This window comes from Cydia strobilella, chromosome 5, assembly GCF_947568885.1.
Source record: "Cydia strobilella chromosome 5, ilCydStro3.1, whole genome shotgun sequence".
NCBI lineage: Eukaryota > Metazoa > Arthropoda > Insecta > Lepidoptera > Tortricidae > Cydia > Cydia strobilella.
This window is the reverse complement of record NC_086045.1, coordinates 6741786-6764199: the sequence shown is the minus strand read 5'-3', so window position 1 is coordinate 6764199 and position 22414 is coordinate 6741786. Positions and strand designations below refer to the sequence as shown.

The 22414-nt window shown below is 37.2% G+C and overlaps 1 protein-coding gene across 1 annotated transcript; it reads left to right on the top strand.

Annotated features, from left to right (window-relative positions):
* Positions 1-5095: 5095 nt before the first annotated feature.
* On the top strand, positions 5096-20913 carry LOC134741374 (solute carrier family 22 member 1-like). The gene is made up of 7 exons (XM_063674134.1): positions 5096-5306; positions 6641-6767; positions 7797-7897; positions 14385-14536; positions 15355-15960; positions 16436-16617; positions 20731-20913. Exons 1-7 carry the CDS (start codon positions 5143-5145, stop codon positions 20899-20901), a joined length of 1503 nt encoding a protein of 500 aa, XP_063530204.1. The 5' UTR covers positions 5096-5142; the 3' UTR covers positions 20902-20913.
* Positions 20914-22414: the final 1501 nt, after the last annotated feature.

Here is a 22414-nt window from a genome sequence, read left to right as displayed (position 1 = left end):
ACGGAAATAAGTACGGGTAGTATCCATAATACCTTTTGTAAAGATGTCTAGTAAATTTACGTTGGACGCGCTCGACCATGATGTTATACTTTGCTTCCCGAGGGTCCCATGCGATGGAACTGTACTCAAGCTTGCTACGGACATAGGCATTATATAGAATTATTGCAATTTTTGGGTCACAAAACTCTGAAGTCGTTCTTATAATGAACCCTAAAATTTTGTAGGCACTTTTGCAGATATTTATAATGTGAGAGTGCATGTTTAGCTTAGTGTCGAGTGTTAACCCTAGATCTTTTATTTCTGTTACTCGGTCAAGGGGAATGTTTGTAAGAGTATATGTCTGGAGGATAGGATCTAGAGACCGGCTAAAACTTATTACTTTGCACTTAGATTCATTTAGGTACAAGCGGTTTGTTTTACTCCAGCTGTCGACCTCGTTGATTGTTTGCTGTAGTACCGTACAGTCGGATGCATTTACGACCGGTTGAATTATTTTAAGATCATCCGCATAGAATAGTGATTCCACACCTGATATATTACTTGGTAGATCATTAACCATTATTAAGAAAAGAGTAGGCCCCAGAGTGCTACCTTGACTAACCCCGGAACGTGTGTAATACCTTTCAGATTGGTAACAGTTTAATTGGACATATTGTTTGCGGTTCCTGAGGTAGTCAGAGAAGAAAATAAGAAGTTGAGGGGTGAAACCTAAAGCTGATAGTTTGCATAGGAGAGTATCATTGTCAACTAAGTCGAAGGCTTTCTTAAAGTCAAAATAAACAACATCAACTTGTCGTGCAGTATCCATTTCGCGTAAAACGCTATCGAAGAAGCAGATGTGGTTGGTGGTAGTTGATCGGGAAGCGCGATCCATGTTGACAATCTACTAATTTACGATTTATCTGATTGAGTAAACAGTGGTTTAGAATGGTCTCAAACATTTTACCAAACACGGACAATACAGCAATGGGCCTGAAGTTTGTGATATCAGAAGACTTGCTTATCTTAGGAATTGGGGTCACTCTTGAGACCTTCCATTGGGATGGGTATACGCCCAGCTTAAGCGATAGGTTGTATATGTGAAGTAGCGAGTGTTCTAACACATATACACAGTCCTTGACTAGAAACGGGGGTATACCATCAGGCCCAGCTGACGACTTAGGTTTGAGTTTCCGAATAGCGGCTCTAATTTCTGAAATACTGATCGTTGGGATAGCAATTATAGATTCATTGTTATTACCAGCCTCCCGTTCCGCCTTTTTGGGATCTAGTTGTGGAGCTTCAGGTTGGAATACTGAGCTGAAGAAGGACGCAAAAGCATCGACTGCTTCTTGATCAACGACTGTTTTACCTTTATATGTATTCAGATATTTGATTTCTATTCTGTTGTTTACTTTTGACGTATTTCCAAAATTCTTGAGGGTTTTTACTTATATTACATTCAATATCGTGAAGATATTTTTTATAATATTTGTTAATTAGCTCCTTTACTTGAGACCTGTAATATTTAAACATTTCGAGGTTAAATTGTAGGCCTAATGATTTAAATTTTTTTAAGTGATAGTATTTTAGTTCGATATATTTTTTCATTTCCGGAGTGTACCACGATGGATATGTATATACTTTAGTTTTGGGTAGACGTTTGGGCACAGTAACATTGAAAACGCCGTAGAGTTTTTTGTAAAAAACGTCCACTGCAGAATCAATGTTGTCTGTATTAAGAACATCAGACCAGTCAATAGACTCTAGCTCTGTATACAAGACAGGGAAATCAGCTTTAAAAAAATTCCATCCGGTCGGAGCATCACTATGTTCAACACTACGCGGTAAAGGTAGGGCCCGCCTTGCCTGTCCTCTTGGCAGGGTGACAGTCACTCCTAAAGGTGGATGATATGGATCTATAGGTATCAACGGCTCTACATCACTACCCACGCACACATCACTGAGACTAGTTAAAACTAAATCCAAAATGCCACCATATTCGTTACAAATTTTGTTTAATTGCCTAAGTTTGCAAAATTCAGTGAAACAATTAAATTGGTCAACTACAGTTTTTGTGCAGGATGAGAGGTTGAAGTCACCAATAATTATGGATTTTATAGCAGAAAAAGTGCAAATTGCATTTTCGATACAAGTCAGTACTGCAAGAAATTGATTACTATTATAATTTGGCGGTATGTATGCCACACATATAAGTATTTTATTATTTTTAATATGAAGTGTAACAAATAATAGTTCCATGTCTGATGACCAGCCATCAATTTGCGTTACTAACTGAGGTTTGTATTTATCTTTCGCTGCTAGAAGTACTCCTCCCCACCCCGCGTCACCTGACCTATCCTTACGGAACACGGTGTAGCCTGGTGGGAAGAGCTCAGCATCTTGTATCGAGCTCGTTAGAAATGTTTCCGTGAGCGCAAAAATGTCACAGGCACTTGCGAGGGCATTTCTATAAAAGAGCGAGGTTCGGCTACGTAGTCCCCTAACATTTTGGTATATTAATTGTATTCTTGTAAAGCGGCTATTGCTATGTATTGTTTTGGTCTGCGTAATTTTGTCGAAAGGGCTGATTCCAAGGTTTTACACATACGTCTTTTGGCCAGTTATCAGGGATCATAATTCTATCAACCATACTCGATGGCACAGTGAGCTTAAATGAAGCATATTGACCGCGGGATTTAAGACACTCAACTTTGAATGTGTCACAATCATAACCTGTGATAACTTTTAAGTGATCTTTAACTACATCTTCAGGGGTTCCCAACTTTACATAATATAGGTGAATTTGTCTCATCCATTCAGACGCTTGGAGTTGAGAAATGCAAGTGGTAGCACAGCCCCGTGTGATTCCCTTTAGTGACTTTCTATGGTCGTTAATTTCTGACAGGCCATTTTGGGTTGGATTTGTTTTGCTAGATGTTGATGGCGGTACCTTAAGCGGTGCGGCAGGAGTGGTAGACACTTGTTTGTCTTTATTTTTGTTAGGTTTGGAATTGTTGGTTGTTCTTGCCTTAGGACTGGAGCGAATAATAATGGGCTGGACTGGTAGTAGGACAGGAGAAGCTGGCGTGGTGGTGGTGGTCATAGCGGCGGCAGCAGCGGCGTACGATGGATAAGTATTGGTAGTGGCGGTGGTGGTAGCAGAAGCTGCTACGGGAGCAGCGGGGGAGAAGGTGAAGGCAGGGACAGGTTTAGCGACGGGACCGGTAGCTGCAATGGGACCATTGTGCTCACTTATTCCTGTAACATTATTATGCAGTAAGGCAGTAATCTTATTAATAAGTGTCGGGATTAATTCTTCTGACACCCTCTTGCAAATTTTATCGACTAGGCGTTCACTGAATGATTCTTTAATCTCCTGGCGTACAATTGATCGAATACTTTCAAAGTAGAGAATATCGTCGCGGAAAGTCTCATTGCAATACTGCACACTAGTATTTAGTACATTTGGGGACCGCTCTCGTCGTCTTGTTATGTTTCCAGAACTATCTGCTACGTCGATAGGAACAGAAGGAGCGTTGGAAGTACTGGGTTTGGGTAAAGGAGTAATCGACTTCTTTGTTTTATTTACGATATTCGTCTTTACAGAAGTTTGGTTACATTGACGGCATTTCCAGTTACTTTTATTTTGTATGGTCATAAGAGTAAACCGTTTAAAACTTACGCCCATTTCTTCAAAACAATTTAGGCAGTACCTGGAGTGGCAGGAACAACAATCCAAAAAATTTTTGTGGGTCACTGTGCTACATTTACTACACGATTTAGGCATTGTCGAATGGTATTTCTGTAAATTTAAAAATATTTATCAAAAAATACGTATATAATCAAATCAAAATAATGAAAATTATTTTATTGACGTTGACGTTTATGATGATGTTTATTCAGAAGCTTTAGGTACTTCTAATACATACACCCAGATCCTTAACCATTTTCAATTTCAATGAGATAAAATTAATTAATCTAAGTAGGTTAAGTTCAAATTATTTCAATGATGAAAAATAGTCTTTGATCATGTAGCATGAAAAACAGGAATATGTTCTATAAGACAGAAACAATTGTAAATATTAAAACATTGTACTATTATTACCTAAATATCGTTATTTACGATTATTTAAGTAGGTATCGTATATTGTTTTTATAAACAATATCGAATGTTGCCTTTGGAAAACATTCTTGCAGTAAGAAAATACGCCTCTTCTTTGACAGGTGTTCCGTTCCATTCAGACAACTTATTAAAAACGGTTTTTCAACATTAAAAAATAAACGTGTTATAATACTTATAATGATGAAGAGGTAAGTAATAAAATAGGAAATGTGCATATTTTTCGTATTCTTACATTAACAGTAGGTTTTTATGTTGATTACGACGTTTAAAGGAAACTAATATTAACACTCATCAATAAGTAGTCATGAATTGGAACAAGTATAAATTTAAAAAAATTCGCGGAAACCAACTTTCCGCAAGCTAAACAGCCACGAAAAGTAGCACTTTTTGAGCAACTGTATTAAAAAGATTTTTTATTGTTCACGTAAGCAAAATGGATCATGAAAATTTAAAAAAATATTAACAACGCCTAGTATAATTATGTACCAATTATTCAACATAATTTTTGGTTTTAACACAATTTATATTCTTATGGAATTCTTTGACTCAGCGGGCAACAAACCAAGTTAACTGATGTGATTAATGATTATGTATTGATATCTCTAAATTTTAAACTATTTAAAAAACCTAGCCTTAAGAAAACAATGGCAGAGCTCTTGCAATCATCGTATACGACACAGTTCGAATTTAAACTTAATTTATACCGACATTAGGTTGCTATTGCAACTTCGCGGTTGAGTGATACACGAACTAGCAAAGGTTGATGGTTTGTCAATGGAATCATGAGATCCATCTGTCACTTGTTTATTTTTATGCAGTGAGTGGCAATGGCTGGAGTCAGACAGCCGTGCAAACATAAAAAGTAAATCAAGCGGTAATATAAAATAAATAATTCGTTTTTAAATCATATAAGTACGCATTAAATTTGTGCTGTTACAGTGAACATGGATCATGATTAAAGTGTATAAGTGAAACTAATTTTGCGAAAATATGTATTACCATTAATATAATCAACCAATGCTACTAAAGAATCAAAGATGACAATAATATCTAACAAGGTACATTTAGACGATATTTTGGAGAAATTCGGCGTATGGGACCGATACCACACTGCAGCGACGGTATGGTTGACGCTGATAAACGTGTTTAACTCCATAGCGTACACCAATTATGTGTTTATCACCGAGGAGGTCAAATACAGGTAAACATTGTCTTATTTTACTTGTACTAACTACCCGGCAGCTAAAGGCCAAGTCACACTGAGAGACATTAGTAGTACAGGTCATAAATCAGTATCAGTATCAGGTCATAATAAAATATGCAACAATAAATTAAAACTATCTGCTGCGAAAGAAGTCGGCTGCCGTGCCGTGCTGCATTGCACATGATGTGTCCAGTCAAGGGCATAAATATATATACATTCCCAAAGTTTCAAAAATATGTGTACGCTCTTACACCTTGGACAATAAAGTCGTGTTCACATATTTTTGAGCCATTTGTCTGGATCGATATTTTTGCCTTCGACTGTCCATCGGCCTAAAAAAGTCAATCGTGTCACTTGTTGTTTTTTTTTTTTTTAATAAATAAATATTATAGGACATTCTTACACAGATTGACTAAGTCCCACAGTAAGCTCAAGAAGGCTTGTGTTGTGGGTAATTAGACAACGATATATATAATATACAAATACATAAATACATATAAAACACCCAAGACTCAGGAACAAATATCTGTGCTCATCACACAAATAAATGCCCTTACCGGGATTCGAACCCAGGACCATCGGCTTCACAGGCAAGGTCACTACCCTCTAGGCCAGACCGGTCGGCTAAATGAAGTGTTGTTACTTCCTCAAACTCGTCATATAGAATGTTACACATTACACATACATACATATAAAATATATCTTAAAGCTTATAATAAAGAAAACAAGCGTAAATGAATCGTAAGTATCGTAACGAAATAACTTAAATATAAACAGCTTAATTGTCGTAACACAATGGAATCAATTAACTTAAGACTAATTACTGGTCCTTAATTGTGTAAAATAGGCAATTCAGTCGATGGTTCCGAACCGAACCCTCGGAGAGCACTATTGATTTGCACTTGTCGAGTTTTATCTTTATTTATGTCCCGCAAACAAGAAAAAAAAATTCAATGTGGATCCCTGCTCAGAGTGCTCAGCTTGTAGTTTCATACTTTTTACAAGCTTTTTATTAACTTGCAGTGTCTATGTACTGTGTATGTACATTATGTATGTATGTACGGGTAAAATCTTGCAAGTTATATTTTACCCACTTCTCGACTTCCAATGAAGCTGAAAATTTGCATACATATGTAAGTCGAATGACGATGCTCTCCGGTTACGTTAGTTATTCATGAAATAAAGCTATTTGAACGGATTATATCGCGTGTAATGAATTTCAAATATATTTGAAATTCATTATAAAGGTTTGGTTGTGTTTAAAATTTAAAACGTCTTTCCGGGTTTATAATCTATCTTTTTACCTGTAGACATTTGTCTTTACATTGCAGATGCAAACATTATTCTGATGATGGGATGAACATAAGTCAACTCAACACATCTGAGTTTGGAGATTGCCGAGTCGATTCATTTTGCACCGAGTGGGTCTATGAAGACCCGCGAAGCTTTGTGGCAGAGGTAAGTTTTAAGTTAAAATATCAATTTGACTAAACTGGAATAACATCATACATTTCATACATTTCTGTGAAACAGTCAATGTTTTCTATGGAACAGCGTTTTTTTCGCGATTTCGGGGTTGGTTCCATTGTAAAACTTGTTCCGTATGACATACATATCCACCCCTCAGAGTATAATCAGAGAGTCTGATAACAATTTCACCCAGTATGCGTCCCACTGCTAGTATAGGCAGTATAGGCCCCCTCTTAGGCGCGAGAGGGGGTTATAGTGCCCATGCTGGCTCAAAGCGAGTTGGAGACTACACATAAGTCCGACAAGAAATTGTACAAAATAAATGAGGACGCCACTTCCTACGTAACTGTCACATTTTTTGAATTTTTAAGGATTTTTTTTAGATGCATTTTATTTTATTTAATTTCCATTCTACTATTTTATGTCGCGAATGTAGGTACACCTTTGAATTTCTTAGAATATATATGCAGGTTTCCTCACGACGTTTATTATTATTATTATGGTAAATGTCAAATGATATTCCGTACATAAGTTTCGAAAAAATCCGGATTGTAAGGCGGACATCAGATCCATTTGGCCACCACCGCTTTCACCAATATATACCTATGCGCATAATAATATTACGAGTATTATAACTAAGCAAATTTCATTATTTAAGACGATAGTGGATGAGCACTTTTTTTCCACACAAACCTACTTCCCATTTTCCTTCCTGGATATTGATATAATGAAAAATAATTTTACTCAATTTATAGTATATTAACGATAGCTAATTTTTTGTGTTTTTTGTTATTATCATAATTAGGAGCGCAAAAACAAGTCCCATAAAAATGTTTGAATCGTATACATCAAACATATATTACAGAATTTAATAAACATCAAATATTTTCTGTAACGCTAATATCTAGAGAAGCAAAGGGGACTACGTTTGTATGGAAAAGCCGTCACGTGACGTCGTCCCCTTTCCTTAAAATCGTTCTACTTTAATTTTGTATTATTACCTATTTTGTTTGTTAGTTCGACTTGGCGTGTCAAGAATGGAAACGGACTCTAGTAGGCACCATGCACAGCTTTGGATACATGGTGGGATTGCTCATCGTGGGACCTCTTTCGGATAGGTAGGTCATTATATAATTATTTTACAGATTAAGACCCACTTACACCATTCCACTAATCCGTTTAAGCGGTTAAACCGTTAACCCAGTGTCAGGTTGTACTGGCAACCATGATAACTCCAGGTTTAAGAGCCACACACTACCGTCTCCCGAGCGTCGGCGTCTAGTCAACTCTATGGTAACTGCTCAAGGGCCTGACACTCTTTGATAGAGAAAGATAGTCTTATTGCGATTCCTATAAGAGGAAAGAGAAAATAGTGCCATGCTTTGTCCTTATCACCGACCGGGTTTTTTTTTCATGGTCGGGTTATGGCAGCATAGGTAGGAGGCGATGGCGAAATACCGAAAGAGAAAAAGGATTATGCTGCCATACATGAAACTGTCAATACATGAATATGTCTTTCTCTTACCCCTGGTCGCTCGGTTTCATGTCTATAACTACTATACTATGTCTATGTAACTGCTCTACGCAACGTTGGCGCAACTCCGCAGCGACGCCATTTTCCATAGCGCTTACTAGATGCCGACGCTCGGGAGACGCTAGTGTGGGGTGGCTCTAACCGGTTAACCCCGGGTTAGTGGAATAGTGCAAGTGGGCTTAAGAGAGTAACAAACAAAACTTTAAAGTGAAGAAACGAATTAAATTATTAGTATTAAAAATCTTAATTATTTCAAGAACCCTGAATACCTATTAAGATTAGGAATATAGAACCCTAAATACTTGAAATTAGGAATATATTTAATTCAGTGTGGCTACCATCAGTTTGGTACTGACATAAACGCTAGCGAGAACATAACTGACTCTATGCATCTCGCTCGTACTGACATACTAGTACGTATGTAATTACGTAGACGTTGGCGTATGTTACGTAAATTACGTAGTGTTGACACTGTCAGTGACTATCTAGACCTAGTAAGTACCTAGACTTGGCTCACGAGATAACCGCCATGTCAACATCTAGAGAGACTCGCTAGGTGGTTGGATCAAGGGTCAGATGCACAAGGCGGTGATCTTGGACACGGCGCGGATAGTCCGCCGGTTCCTCTCTCTGCGGCCCTGACCACCGGCAGCTTGAGCCCTGCCCCGCTGTACGGTTACAGATATTCTTACTTTACTCTTTGGGGTACAGGTTACTTGTTGTGTGTTAACGAGCGTATCATTTATGGTAGTTAACATTTTTTTGCTGAAAATTGAAATGAAAACTGTTCAACCATGTTTATGATTATGACCGTGACTGAATAAAACATCAAAGCGATAATGCATACAAAAAAGAACAATGTACTTTGGATTTCACAGTTTTTACAATTTACAAAAACTTTATAGACAGTGATATTTTTATTTGTGTAATGACACATTCTGAAAGGTACCTAAAATCTCTTTGTTAGTAGATCGTTTGAATATAAATAATACTGAATGAGCTCCGTATTTGTGACGACTGACGACGCCCATTACTTATAAGTATGGCCCATGCATTGCTACTTATAACTGGTTTAGATTATTGTCATTTGGGTGGATCAACTTTTTTGTGTTGTCGGCAGTTTTTAGTTAGAAGAAAAATCGGACGTGCGAATCGGACTTGCCCACCGAGGGTTCCGTACAAATTTAACATATATATATTTTTATTATAGTTTATTATTTTATCCTTTAGGTACTTGTATTGTAAGACGATATTACTTGCCACATTTCATAGTTCTAGGTTAACGGGAAATACCGTATCAATTTTGATTCCCTTGAGAGTGTCGAAATACAGGTTTTTCGCGGCATAAACGGCCGTATCTTTTTTTACGTTAACTTTGAAATTTCAGTTTTGCACATAAAGGGACTGCAGACCTATACGGCTACCATCAGTTTGGCACTGACATAAACGCCATCGACAACGTAATTTACTTTATATGCATCTCGCTCGCACCAATATGTGAGTACGAGCGAGATGCATAGAAAGTAAATTACGTTCTCGATGGCGTTTATGTCAGTGCCAAACTGATGGTAGCCGTACTGAGTATATGGTTTTAATTTCAACATAAAGGGCCTTAACAGACGGACGAAGAACAAAATGATCCCATAAGGGTTCCGTTTCCTGTACGGAACCCTAGAAAGTACTATTATTTATTTATTATTAAAAAAAACAGCAAAATTATATTTCAGACAGAAATCCCGCAAATTTGAACTGTATCACAAAGTTCGTGTCTAAAATAAAAGAGCCGTCAATTTGATGCTATAAAAACAGGCTAAGAGCATGTCGGGCCATGCTCAGTATAGGGTTCCGTAGTTACCCTTCCGTCACAATAGGCTAAACTGGAGCTATTAGTATAGAAGATTGTTAACAAAGGGATGAAATGATCTTTCACCCGAGTTTTATTTTTTATTTTATTTTATTTTATTTTAAGGTTCACCGACAGTTATTACATTGAGGCTTACATCTATTCAAACATTAATTACATGCTAAATGTATAACTAATTACTGGTAAACACCACATGCGAATAATTTAAAAGCAAAGTCAACGACAAAGCCGACACATTTGAACACCTTATTATTGTAGAATAAGGAGCAAAGCGCAACCATGATGTCGACTGTTTAAGTTGTATTATTAAATATGGAATTAAAACTAAATATACTAACTACTAGTGAATAAATTTCTAATTTTGGACAAGGAGTCAAAGTGAATGTCGAACTTGTCACTATATTTATTTATTAAAATGCTCAAGCGTGGTACCGGGGAGTTTGACCCTAAAACAGTTCGGCGCTGGGGGCGAGACAGTGGCTTGATAGCAAAACGCGGTGTTCTTCTAGGCACTGAGAATCGAAAGCTACTCAGGAGTTGTGGACAATCTATACTATTTCTTATAAGCTTAGTGAGAAATTTGAGATCGAGTAGATCTCTACGATTCTCAAGAGATATCATTTTAAAACGTTTTAACCTATCCTTGTAAGAGAAAGATCTTTTAGCAAGACCTACCGATCGAGCCAAGTGCCACATAAATCTTTTTTGCAATCTTTCAATCCGAAGACAATGAGTTGCATAATGTGGTCGCCAGACGATACTACCATACTCTAAGTGACTGCGTACTAGACTGTAATAGAGAAGTTTTTTGGTTTGTGTCCTACGAAATACCTTTCCGTTTCTTATGACAAATCCTAACATACTTGAAGCTTTTTTTACTATTGCATCGATGTGAGGAACGAATGTAAGTTTTGTGTCAAAGATAATTCCTAGATCGCGTATAGTCTGCACTTTAGGAAGACATTCGCCAGCAATATGATAGGATGAAGAAACTGCATTGATCTTACGTGTAAAACTAATAGAGGAGCATTTTTTGGCATTGAGAGACATACCGTTTTCTGAACACCATTTATTAAGTCTGTCAATGTCATCCTGGAGGAGAGCGATATCGGAAGGACAAGTTATCATTCTAGCGAATTTGAGGTCATCTGCATACATGAACGGGATAGAGTGATGAAGTTGGGCGGGCAAATCGTTTATAAATATATTGAATAATATTGGACCAAGGTGGGAGCCTTGTGGAACACCTGAAGGGATATTATAAGTCTGAGAAGAAAAACCATTAATAACTACATAAAATGAACGGTTATGGAGATATGACTCAATCCATTTTAGTAGGGGATCCATGACGCCGTAGGAAGAAAGCTTCTGAATCAAGACCATATGAGAAACTCGGTCAAATGCCTTACTAAAGTCGGTGTAGATAACGTCGATCTGTTTATTAATATCAACAGCCGTAGTGACAAGCTCAGAGAAGGAGGCAAGATTGGTAGAAGTTGACCGTGCAGGAACGAAACCATGTTGATGATCGGTTATATACTGTTTGAAGTGACATTGAATAAAAGGACAGATAAGGGATTCGAATATCTTGGCAAAAGTGCAAAGTATAGATATCGGTCTATAGTTCTTCACTACGCTAATATCATCGGCCTTGTGTATTGGAACAACTTTAGCTCTTTTCCATACATCTGGAAAAATACCAGTTTCAAGCGATTCACGGTAAATAATATGTAGCGGATAAGATAATGTTTTTGAACAATTAGATATAAAAAATGGGGGGATACCGTCAGGGCCAGCTCCTTTAGCAGCATCAAGGTGTTTCAGTTTTTTATTAATCGAGTCAAGGTTTAATGTTACGTTATTAAGACATTCAGATGATTTTATGACACTGGCCATATTAAAGTTATTGGTGTCATCCTCCCTGTAAACTGATGAAAAATATTGAGCAAATAAATTACAAATCTCTAATCCTTCCGAGCTTACAGTAACCCCGTCTGTCATCGAAGCAGGAAAGCTACTCGCACCTCCTCGTTTTGCTTTTATGAAGGACCAGAAATATTTTGGATTATTATGTATATTATTTTCAACGTGAGAAATATAGGAGTTATAGCAAGAGATTGCGTATGCGTCACATCTTTTTCTTAGTAATTTTAATTCAATTAGGTCTCGCGGATTTTTAAACTTTTTGTACCGTTTTCTTGCATTATTTTTTTCTTTTAATAGTTTTATAAGAGTACGATTAAACCAAATTGGATATGTGTTCGAATGGGTTTTTTTATAAAAAGGGACCAGTAACATAATTGCATCCATAAGAACCTCATAGAACGTTGATACCATTTCATTAACATCGTCACAGTTTCCAAATAATTCATCCCAGTTTTGACGATCTAAGTGTTTATTTATGCTGTCATAATCAGCTTTACGAAAGTTTGGGATCAAGGGAAGGTTGTTGCTCTTTAAACTATTGGTCTCGATTAAAGGAATAGTGATAACAATGGGCGGATGATGAGAGCCTGGGTTAGAAAGAATCTCACAAGCATTGGAAACAGATGTAGATATAATATCTGTCAAAACTAGATCGAGTGTTCTGCCGAGATTATTAAGAATGCCATTACGCTGAACAAGGTTATTTAAATTCGCAAAATCAATTAGCATCTCTTCTGTCAGCGACAATTTAACGTTAAGTGATTGCTGATTATTCGGTTGTGCCCAGTTTATGCGTCCCAGATTAAAGTCTCCTATAAGAATTGTCGAGCTATCAATTGACTCCATGACCTCATTACAGTTTGAGAGGAAATAATCTAAGGTAGTTTTCACAACAGGTGGGGGTAAGTATACGGCACATAAAGCAATTTTGGCACATGAGTTATGCGAGTTAAACAATCTACTTTTCATATCGAATACGAGGAAACCAAAAAGACAACGCAATTTTGCATAATCAGTACTTAATTAAAGTACCTAATAGACGTATGGTCATGATTATTTCCTTAGAACTTACTTTTAATCGGAGACTGAATGTCTGGTCATAATAATCTAAATAATCCATATCGAAAAACATTAAATTGCAATATTTATGAAAAAACACATATTTTAGGAAACTGCAGTAATTTCAAAATGATTTGTTAATTAAAGTAAAAACCCACCGGGAAAATCACCGGGATTGCCTCTTACTTTTGATTATTTTACTTTTTCGTTCTATAACTGCCAATTGTCAACGGCATTACTCATTCAGCCAATGAAACTAGAGAAAATAAATATTTAATAACAATTGAATAAGTAAAATAAGCAATTTTTATCTTACACTTTACTTTATCTACATGACTTAACAACCCATTTAATGTTGTAATAATGTACTGTAACTGTGGCTGTATGTCTTTTTACTATGAAGGGGAGACTTTATGCGATAACTCAAAAACGGCTGAACTGATCATGTTCGCTATAGTTTTCAAATAATGTATTTCTTAAGCTCTTACACTTCTCTGTGAGAGCTTGTCACAACTGTTCTATTTAAGTTTATTTTGCTAATTTATAGGTGTTTTTTTTTTCGTTTTTTGGTGTATTGTCGAATTCTAGATAATTAATTATAAATTAAAGTTAATTTATTATTAACTTTAATTTTAGAAATAAACGAACAATTGAAAAAAAAGCCATAAGTAATATACTTACCGACAGTACCTAACGGGCACAGTCGGCCATGATACAATTTTACTAAATTAATGTCGACAAGTGAAATGGACAATTTTGTGTTAACTTTTTTTAGAAGTTGTAATTTTTCACTGCCTATTCCAACCTTATGGAACTCTAGACGAGATTTCAACACACGTATGCAGTTTACAGTATCTAAGCAAGGTCACCACGCTTGGCTTGTCACGTAGCTCTCTATTGGTAGGTAATTCAATAATTATTATTCAGATATGTTCGTTGCGTCACGGTACGTGCCATAATGCCTGACAGAAAAAAAACTCAGTTAATGACAGTAATATTACTCCCAGTTACTTTCAAAGATGGGTGGTCTTAAGATATTTCATAATACATATGTGAAAATATTATGGCTGCTGTTAAACAGTAAATCCTCGAATTACCTTTCATTATAGACCAATAATACACTTGTATTTTCGAATTTAACCAATAAATCCCACCATCTTATTGAGGTTTTCCATGCCTTCTGGTATGGTCGTCACTGAATTTTTTATTGATGTAATTCCAGGTTAGGAAGGAAAACTCTTACAGTCGTGACATGTATACTAGGGAGTTCACTCGGGCTGTTGCGGAGCTTCACAACAAACTACTGGCTGTATGTGACTCTCGAGTTTCTGGAGGCTGTGGTTGGAGATCCTTGCTCTTCCTCCTTTATGATGTGTATGTATACAATTATAACTTCACTGTATTGTAACTTTATGATGTGTATACAGGAGATAGAGGAGACTGTAATAACTACTTTCTACTTTCGTTTCGGACACACTGACATGCATCCTCCAAAATGTCACATTCGTCACAGTTTGGCGACGGCACCTTTTTTATTTAATGGGATGTGTCCGGAACGTAGTCTTAATGCTAAAACTAGTTTACGTCGACCCATGCGTCCAACTCTACGGTTTAAGGACTGCTGTAAGGGGGACATGAACAGTTTTGGCATTCGGACCGACGGTTGGGAGAAACGTGCCGAAATGAGACCGGAATGGCGTCACGACATTAAAGTCGGAACATCAAAGCGACGATGACTGGCTGGAGAACCTTAAGCAGGAAAGTCTTCGTCGTGCTCTACCACCTCCTGCGGACTCGCGTTTTGTGTGCGATCGATGTGGCAAGAAATGCCGCGCTGCAATAATAGGACTTTATGGCCATCAACGGCGATGTGGGACGCCATAAACCCACAAGCGCCGCAACAAGCATCTACAACAGATGAAGTGGCCAATGATGATGATGATGATGTATACAATTTTAACTTCACTGTATTGTAACTTTATGATGTTTAAGTTCATATATATATTTGAATTTATCACATTTATTTAAGAGCGTCCCAAGAGACGACACGACATTTTTATAAATTCCTCATCTATGCCATCATTTTAACTCTAAAATATTTCTTTGAGACATGTGACTACCTACTATCTATAAATCAACTAGTTAGGTACCTAAAATATCAAATCCTAAATCGTACATTTTGTTTATTTCAGCTATAGAAATGGTCGCCACGGACAAGCGTGTCTTGTACACCACGATCAGCGGTTTTGGCTACACAATTGGGGGCATTCTATACCCTCTATTGTACTGGCTCGTTCCTTATTGGAGACACTTTCTTCAGGCAGTCTACGCGCCTGGTCTGCTGTTCATTTTCTACATATACCTGATTGATGAGAGCCCCCGATGGCTCCTAACTAAAGGGAAGAAAAACGAAGCAGTGATCATCATAGATGCAGCTGCTAAAAAGAACAACTTGCAGTTAGAAATGGATATAAATCAGATTTCTTACCAAGAAGAAAAAGAAGAAAAATTTTCGAGAGCTCTACTAGAAACATTCAAATCCAAGTCAATGTTAAAGAGATTTTTCGTTTGCTCGGTGTGGTGGATAGCTTCTACGTTTGTCAACCATGGACTAACAATTAACTCTATCTCTCTGCAAGGAAACAAGTATGTGAACTATGCACTGACGTCCATAGTAGATGTTCCTGGACGATTCGTTGTGGTGTACATACTGAATAAGTTCAAGAGAAAGATTCCTTTGATATTCACTTTCTTGGCATGCGCCGTTCTGTGTGTTGCTCAACCATTTGTTCCGAGCGGTAAGAATTTTTCTTCTTGTCATTAAACTTTACTTAGTCTCCAGAAACATAAATATAGAATATAATGTAGATACTAATATTAGGAAACCATGAAGACATTTTGTCTTCTTTGTACACGACCGCAGCACTCTTACAGAATGTATTTTTAGGGTTCCGTACCCGAAGGGTTAAAACGGGAGCCCATTACTAAATACGACTCCTCTGTCCGTCTGTCTGTCCGTCTGTCTGTCTGTCTGTCTGTCACCAGGCTGTATCTCATGAACCGTGTGATAGCTAGACAGTTAAAATTTTCACAAATAATGTATTTCTGTTGCCACTATAACAACAAATACTAAAAACAGAATAAAATAAATATTTAAGTGGGCCTCCCATACAACGTGTTTCTTTGCCGTTTTTTGCGTTATGGTACGGAACCCTTCGTGCGCGAATCCGACTCGCACTTGGCCGTTTTTTTTAACGACATCTCTTTTAACAGGACTACCCTGGCTCTCCATAACTTTGTACATGTCGGGCAAGTTCATGTCTTCGTTCTACTTCTCCATCACGTACATCTTCACATCGGAGCTGTTCCCCACGAACACCAGGAACTCTATGCACGCTCTGTGCTCCTCTGTGGGTAGGATAGGCTCGATAGTTGCTCCGCAAATGCCTCTGCTGGTATGTATGAAATATGGTTAAGCGATTATAATCCACAAAATATTTTTTTCACCACACCAGCTGACACGAAAGTTGCATTTTATTCACATGTGAGGCAAAGTCTTGCAAATTTTGAGTTGTTTTCTTAAGTTTGCTGATATAATTGACTTTTAAATGATGATTATGAATAATAAATATTGAATAACGTGATTTTGAATCGATTTGCTTTGATTTCGTTTCATATTTTACAGTTAGTATTTTCCTTGTGTCGGTGTGGTGAAAGTTTTGTTTCACTCGGTGGCAAAATTTGATTAAGACGATTCTCGCTGATTTGGCCTTGAGCGTCTCAGCGTCTCTGTACCCGCACCCCGCTAACTGCGATCGTACGTGAATTTCGTCTCGGTGCGGCGACTGCGGCGGAATGAGGTTCAAAGAATAACCTACAGCCCAGAGGCGCGCGGCATTTGGCGCTATACCTCGTATTTGTGTATCTTTTGCAGATATTTTGTTGTTTGAGTATGAGTAGATCATGCGTGTAGTGGGAGGTCGTAAATTATAATAAAAATATATTCCCTTATGCATTATACTTTACAAGCCTCAGTTAGTTAATTTGTGTTTTATCTGTTTCTTACAAATAAATACCTAAGTCAAATCGACGGATTAAGATTTATAGCTAAAGCTTGATATGTACTAAATTGAGGCGTACAGTGCGTTTATTTTATACAGTTTTTTTTTATCCGTAATAAATAAATATAAATAATGCCATTAATAGTTAACTTATAAAATTAAAGTACCTACTAGCTTCATATACTACTACAAATTTGTTATTTTTCGAAGTTCGAAGTTTTCTCAATCATTACGTGGGAATATCATCATTATTAGGGTTCCGTACCTCAAAAGGAAAAAACGGAACCCTTATAGGATCACTCGTGCGTCTGTCTGTCTGTCTGTCTGTCCGTCTGTCACAGCCTATTTTCTCGGAAACGACTGAACCAATTAAGTTGAAATTTGGTGTATATATGTAAGTTTGTGACCCAAAGACGGACATGTAACGTAAACAAATTAATTTTAAACACGGGGGCCACTTTTGGGGGGTAAAAGAGAAAATAAAAAAAAAAGTTTTTCAAACTATATCGTGTTACATATCAAATGAAAGAGCTCATTGTGAGAATCTCAAATGTATATTTTTTATAATTTTAGGATAAACAGTCAATTCAATTCAATTAAATATATTCTTTATTCAAATAGGCCTAGCAACAAGCACTTTTAAATTGTTTAGAAGTTATTCACGAAAATAGGCAAAAAATGAGCATTTTATCTCCCTTTATCTCCGAAACTACTGGGTATAAAATTTTGAAAAAAATCCACATAATAGATCTTTACCTATAGATCACAGGAAAACTTATTAGAAATGAGCAGTCAAGCGTGAGTCGGACTTAATAATTTACTTTTTGGTCCAACCCCTACGGGTTTATTAAAGACATTTCACGCAAGTTTCACATAAAAAATTAATTGTTTAATTTGAGTAATGTACGGAACCCTTGGAACGCGACTCCGACTCGCACTTGGCCGGTTTTTATTACAAGCGCGCCACAACCAAATCAGCGCTTTGCAGTCATTTATTTTTTTAGTGGTTAACATTATAATATGTCGGTTAGAAAACATTTATTTATTTATTTCAAATGAAGTTTTCTCAAACATACGTATATTATAGTATAATATATACGGATATTATCATTACATTCATTGTAATAGACCGCAAAATACCGTGTTGCGCTCGCTAATGCGCGTCGCAACCAAATCAGCGCTCTGCAGTTATTTATTCTTTGGCCACAATAACTCCGATATTATAGCACTTTGCTTGTGCATAAGCGAACATAGTGCAAGGAAGGCACGGAGCGACGAGCGACACAGCCTCCTCGTCTCAAAGCTGGCACACGACTGCCGGCCACGCCATTTTCAGGCTGCATACGCATGAAATGTGGAAAAACGTTCGATTTCTTAAGAAAATATTTTTTGATTAAGAAAAGCTATGTTGCATTTGTAGAACCTGTTAAAACATTTTTGTTAGTTTAAAAATAATTTTAATCGATTAAGCCGTTTAGAAGTTATAAGCAAAGTTAGCCGCAAAACGGCCTGTCGTGTTATTTTTTTTTCGGTGAAACTACAAATTTCAAGAAAAAAGTCAAATGTTGCGATTATTGTCCATAGAGTGAAGATGTATATATATTTTTTTGATAATTTTTGGTTGACTCATTTAGAAGTTATAAGCTCTAAAAAGTAACAGTTTTTGGCCAAATACTGCGCGAAGCGCCTTAACCCTCGTGCCTTGAAACCCTCGCATCGCTCAAAATTCCATTTATCAAACCACTCGCTACGCTCGTGGTATAAATACTCTTTATTGCACATGTTTTTTTTATTAACGTGTTTATGTAATAAACTGAAAAATTTAATATACATACATACACACATACAAGTAAAAAAACCTAAAGTATATTTAATAATTTTATTATTCAACTTATTTCCAGTTCACAAAAAAAGATCCCGTCGAATTGAGAACCTCCTCCTTTTTATCGTGGCCCACAAATGGACTCGCCGGAAGATCAGCGCTGACACTTGGGTCGGCATTATGCTGAGGCGAGCCCATTTTCGTGGTAAACAATGCAAATATGTTTTAATTTAATTTTCCTTGTAATGTTACTTTTTGTATGTATGTAAGTTTATGACGAAATAAATGATTTATTATTTATAAAGTTGGTTAAAAATAGATATTCCTTTGGGTATATACATTTTAGGTGCGTCTTGGATACAGGCTGGGTAGGTATATACATTTTAGGTGCGTCTTGGATAGCCCTTAAGCTTACGGCCCCTAACCTAGCAAGAGAATACGCTATTGTCCAATACTTGGGCGTACAAAAAGTCTGTTGTAAAATTCAAAGCGCTCCCAACTGATAACCAAAGTCATAAAACTGTAAGATAGCTAATTTAGTTAGACACGTGAGAAACACAATAGCCATGTCTATAACGTGAATAACGTGATTAATCTGTATTATATTACATTATATCCGATAAGGCTTTGCACGAGGCTCTAAAGTGGCCTTCTCATTAGGTGTGAATCCGCACGCTGCTCCGGTGTGCGAGCAGGACATCACTATACATAAGTGCATATCGCTGTCTCACTCACACCCCTACCGGAGCGGCGTGCGTGAGTAAGAGGTTAAAATGTTCAAAGTCAAATCATGAAATGAATACCAGCGTTATTTATGTGACGTCTGTCAAATCTAGGGAGCGATTGATAACCGTTTGTTAGACACATAGACATATAGAGTGTATACAAGTAGTTATAGATGCGCTACCGAGCGACCGGGTGTAAGAGAAAGAATATTTATATAAAATGTATACTACGCAATTTATCCGGTTTGCATGTCCAATGTCTTTTCTCTTTCAGCTAGCTAGCTCCCTTGCTATGATGCCCAAATGATGCCATAACCCGACCATGAAAAAATGCCCGGTCGGTAATAAAGAAAAAGCATGGCCCTATTTTCTCTTTCCTCTTATAGGAATCGCAATACGACTACTCGTATCTTTCTCTATTAAAGAGTGTCAGGCCCTTGGTTAGACAGAATTTTGCTAAGTTTTATTTAAAATTTAAAGGGTTGTCTCCAACCGGTAGCTTGGTTATATTTTGACCCTATGACCTCACTTCAGTCGGGCAATAAACGAGATAAATTCCATTGGACACACTACTTACAGTACTTACCTACTTTACTTATTTTTAGATCTGACAACTAACCAATAGGGGATATTACGCAAACTCTGCGTAGGGTGTGCCACTAAGCACATACTGAGGGCCTACCGCGAAACACGAAATCGAAATTTCGTTATCAATTCTGTCTCTATCACTCTTGCATATTCGAGCGATAAAGAGGCAGGTAACGAAATTTCGATTTTTGCTTTTCGCGATAGGTCGTAGGCCTCTGTAAGCAACCCGCCTTGATGCATCAATGTCATAGTAAAAACCTCATAAAACTGTTTAAGGCATAGTATGTATAAGTTACTCTATGGTTTACAATATGTGCCAGTGCTGCTCTCTGGCGGCAGAGATTGCAGTAATACGCCCTATTGCCTTTACAGATGGTGTACTGGTCCGGCCTTCCATCAGTCATCTTCGGCCTCGTTTCTCTGACAGCAGGGCTACTCACACTGTTGGTGCCCGACACCGCAGAGAACGCATTGCCTGACACCGTACACCAAGCAGAGAAAATCGGCAAGTTTGAGGAGAACGAACTGAAACGCTCTTCCTGACAGCGGTAAACTTGTGTATTTATATTAATTTATTATTAGTTTCTGTTATGCAAACAAAATGATTATTTCATTTTAACCCTGTAACTGCCATTAGTAGAAAAAATATTAAATCGCTTGCTTTTTGGTGACGAAAAATACCTACCATGAGTTCTGAGAAAAAATGTAGTGTGTAAAGTCCCTAATCGTCGTTAGCGTGGGAACTTTACCACAAACCCTCTTTTATGTAGATATGCTGCAAGAATACTTACTCGTGATCGTGCATATAATAATCGCAAATAAAAAGATCCCGTCGAATTGAGAACCTCCTCCTTTTCAAAGTTGGTTAAAAATAGAAACATTCCTTTGTAATTGAAATGATTTGCAATTATTTTACATTTAAGTGCATCTTGGATACGGGTCCTTAAAGTTATGGCCCCTCTGTTTATTTTTCAAACACTGATGAGAAAGTTGTATTTTATGCATAAGAGAGTGGCAAAGTGACTAAATGCAAATTTTGAGTTGTTTCCTCGTGTTGGACGGTAAGATAAAGATTTAATAGCGTTCATTTCGATTTGATTTGTAATGTTTTACAGTGAGTATAATATACTCGCGTTTGTGTGGTGAAACATTTAGTGTTTCACTCGGGAGCAAACTTTTTGTTTAACTCTCGTGCTTTGAAATCCTCACAACGTTCAAGACAACTTCACAAGTTTTCGAATTTTGGAATCTTTCTGTTGTTCGGATATCAATATTAGCACGAGAAGTTAAACAACAAGTTTGCCCTTGTAAAACAAATAACTACGAGTATTTTAGTAAAATTTAAAGCGTTCCAACTGATAACCAAAGTCATAAAGCTGTAAGATAAAAAATTTCACCACACCAGCTTGTAAAGTCACTCTTCATTCGAAAACTGATAAGAAAGTTGCATTTTATTTACATTTGAGGCAAAGTAATGAAATGCAAAGTTTGCTGGTAGAATTGACATTTAAATTAGAGATGTACCGGATATTCGATTACTATCCGGTATACGACCTATCCGGCCCTTATATTAATATCTGGTCGGATACCGGATAGTAGATTTGCTTGATTTCGTACAATTGATTTAAACAAAAATAAATAGCGCAGAACAAGCGCGAAAAATAAACTCGCCCATCGCTGACTACTGAATATACCTGGATCGATATCGTGTTCAATTTATTTGTACAAGCACCGATCTCCAATTATTTCAATACTAACGGCTTACTACATTCAGTCAGCGCCCACGTAAACTAATGCCTCATTAAATGCAACGGTTTCACTCGCAGGTTATAATTTGCAGGGATGTTATTCTTGCCATATGTAAGCGAGCGTTCGTCTCAGTAGATTAAAGGTGATATTCGAATATCAACTGCAGTTGCATTACTATTGCGACATTACTGCGGCGGTGTTGATGTCGCCTCTGTATCTGTCGATTTCCTTGATATTATGACTTTTTTTATGTAATAGGAAGCAAACGAGCAGACGAGCCGCCTGGTGGGAAGCAGTCATCGCCGCC

Excerpts from the sequence above, each read along its gene's own strand:
- LOC134741374 (XM_063674134.1), top strand. The coding sequence starts at position 5,143 with ATGACAATAATATCTAACAAGGTACATTTAGACGATATTTTGGAGAAA. Across the intron at positions 5,307-6,640 it reads ACCGAGGAGGTCAAATACAG|ATGCAAACATTATTCTGATG; the intron begins GTAAACATTGTC and ends TTTACATTGCAG. Across the intron at positions 14,537-15,354 it reads CTCTTCCTCCTTTATGATGT|CTATAGAAATGGTCGCCACG; the intron begins GTATGTATACAA and ends TGTTTATTTCAG.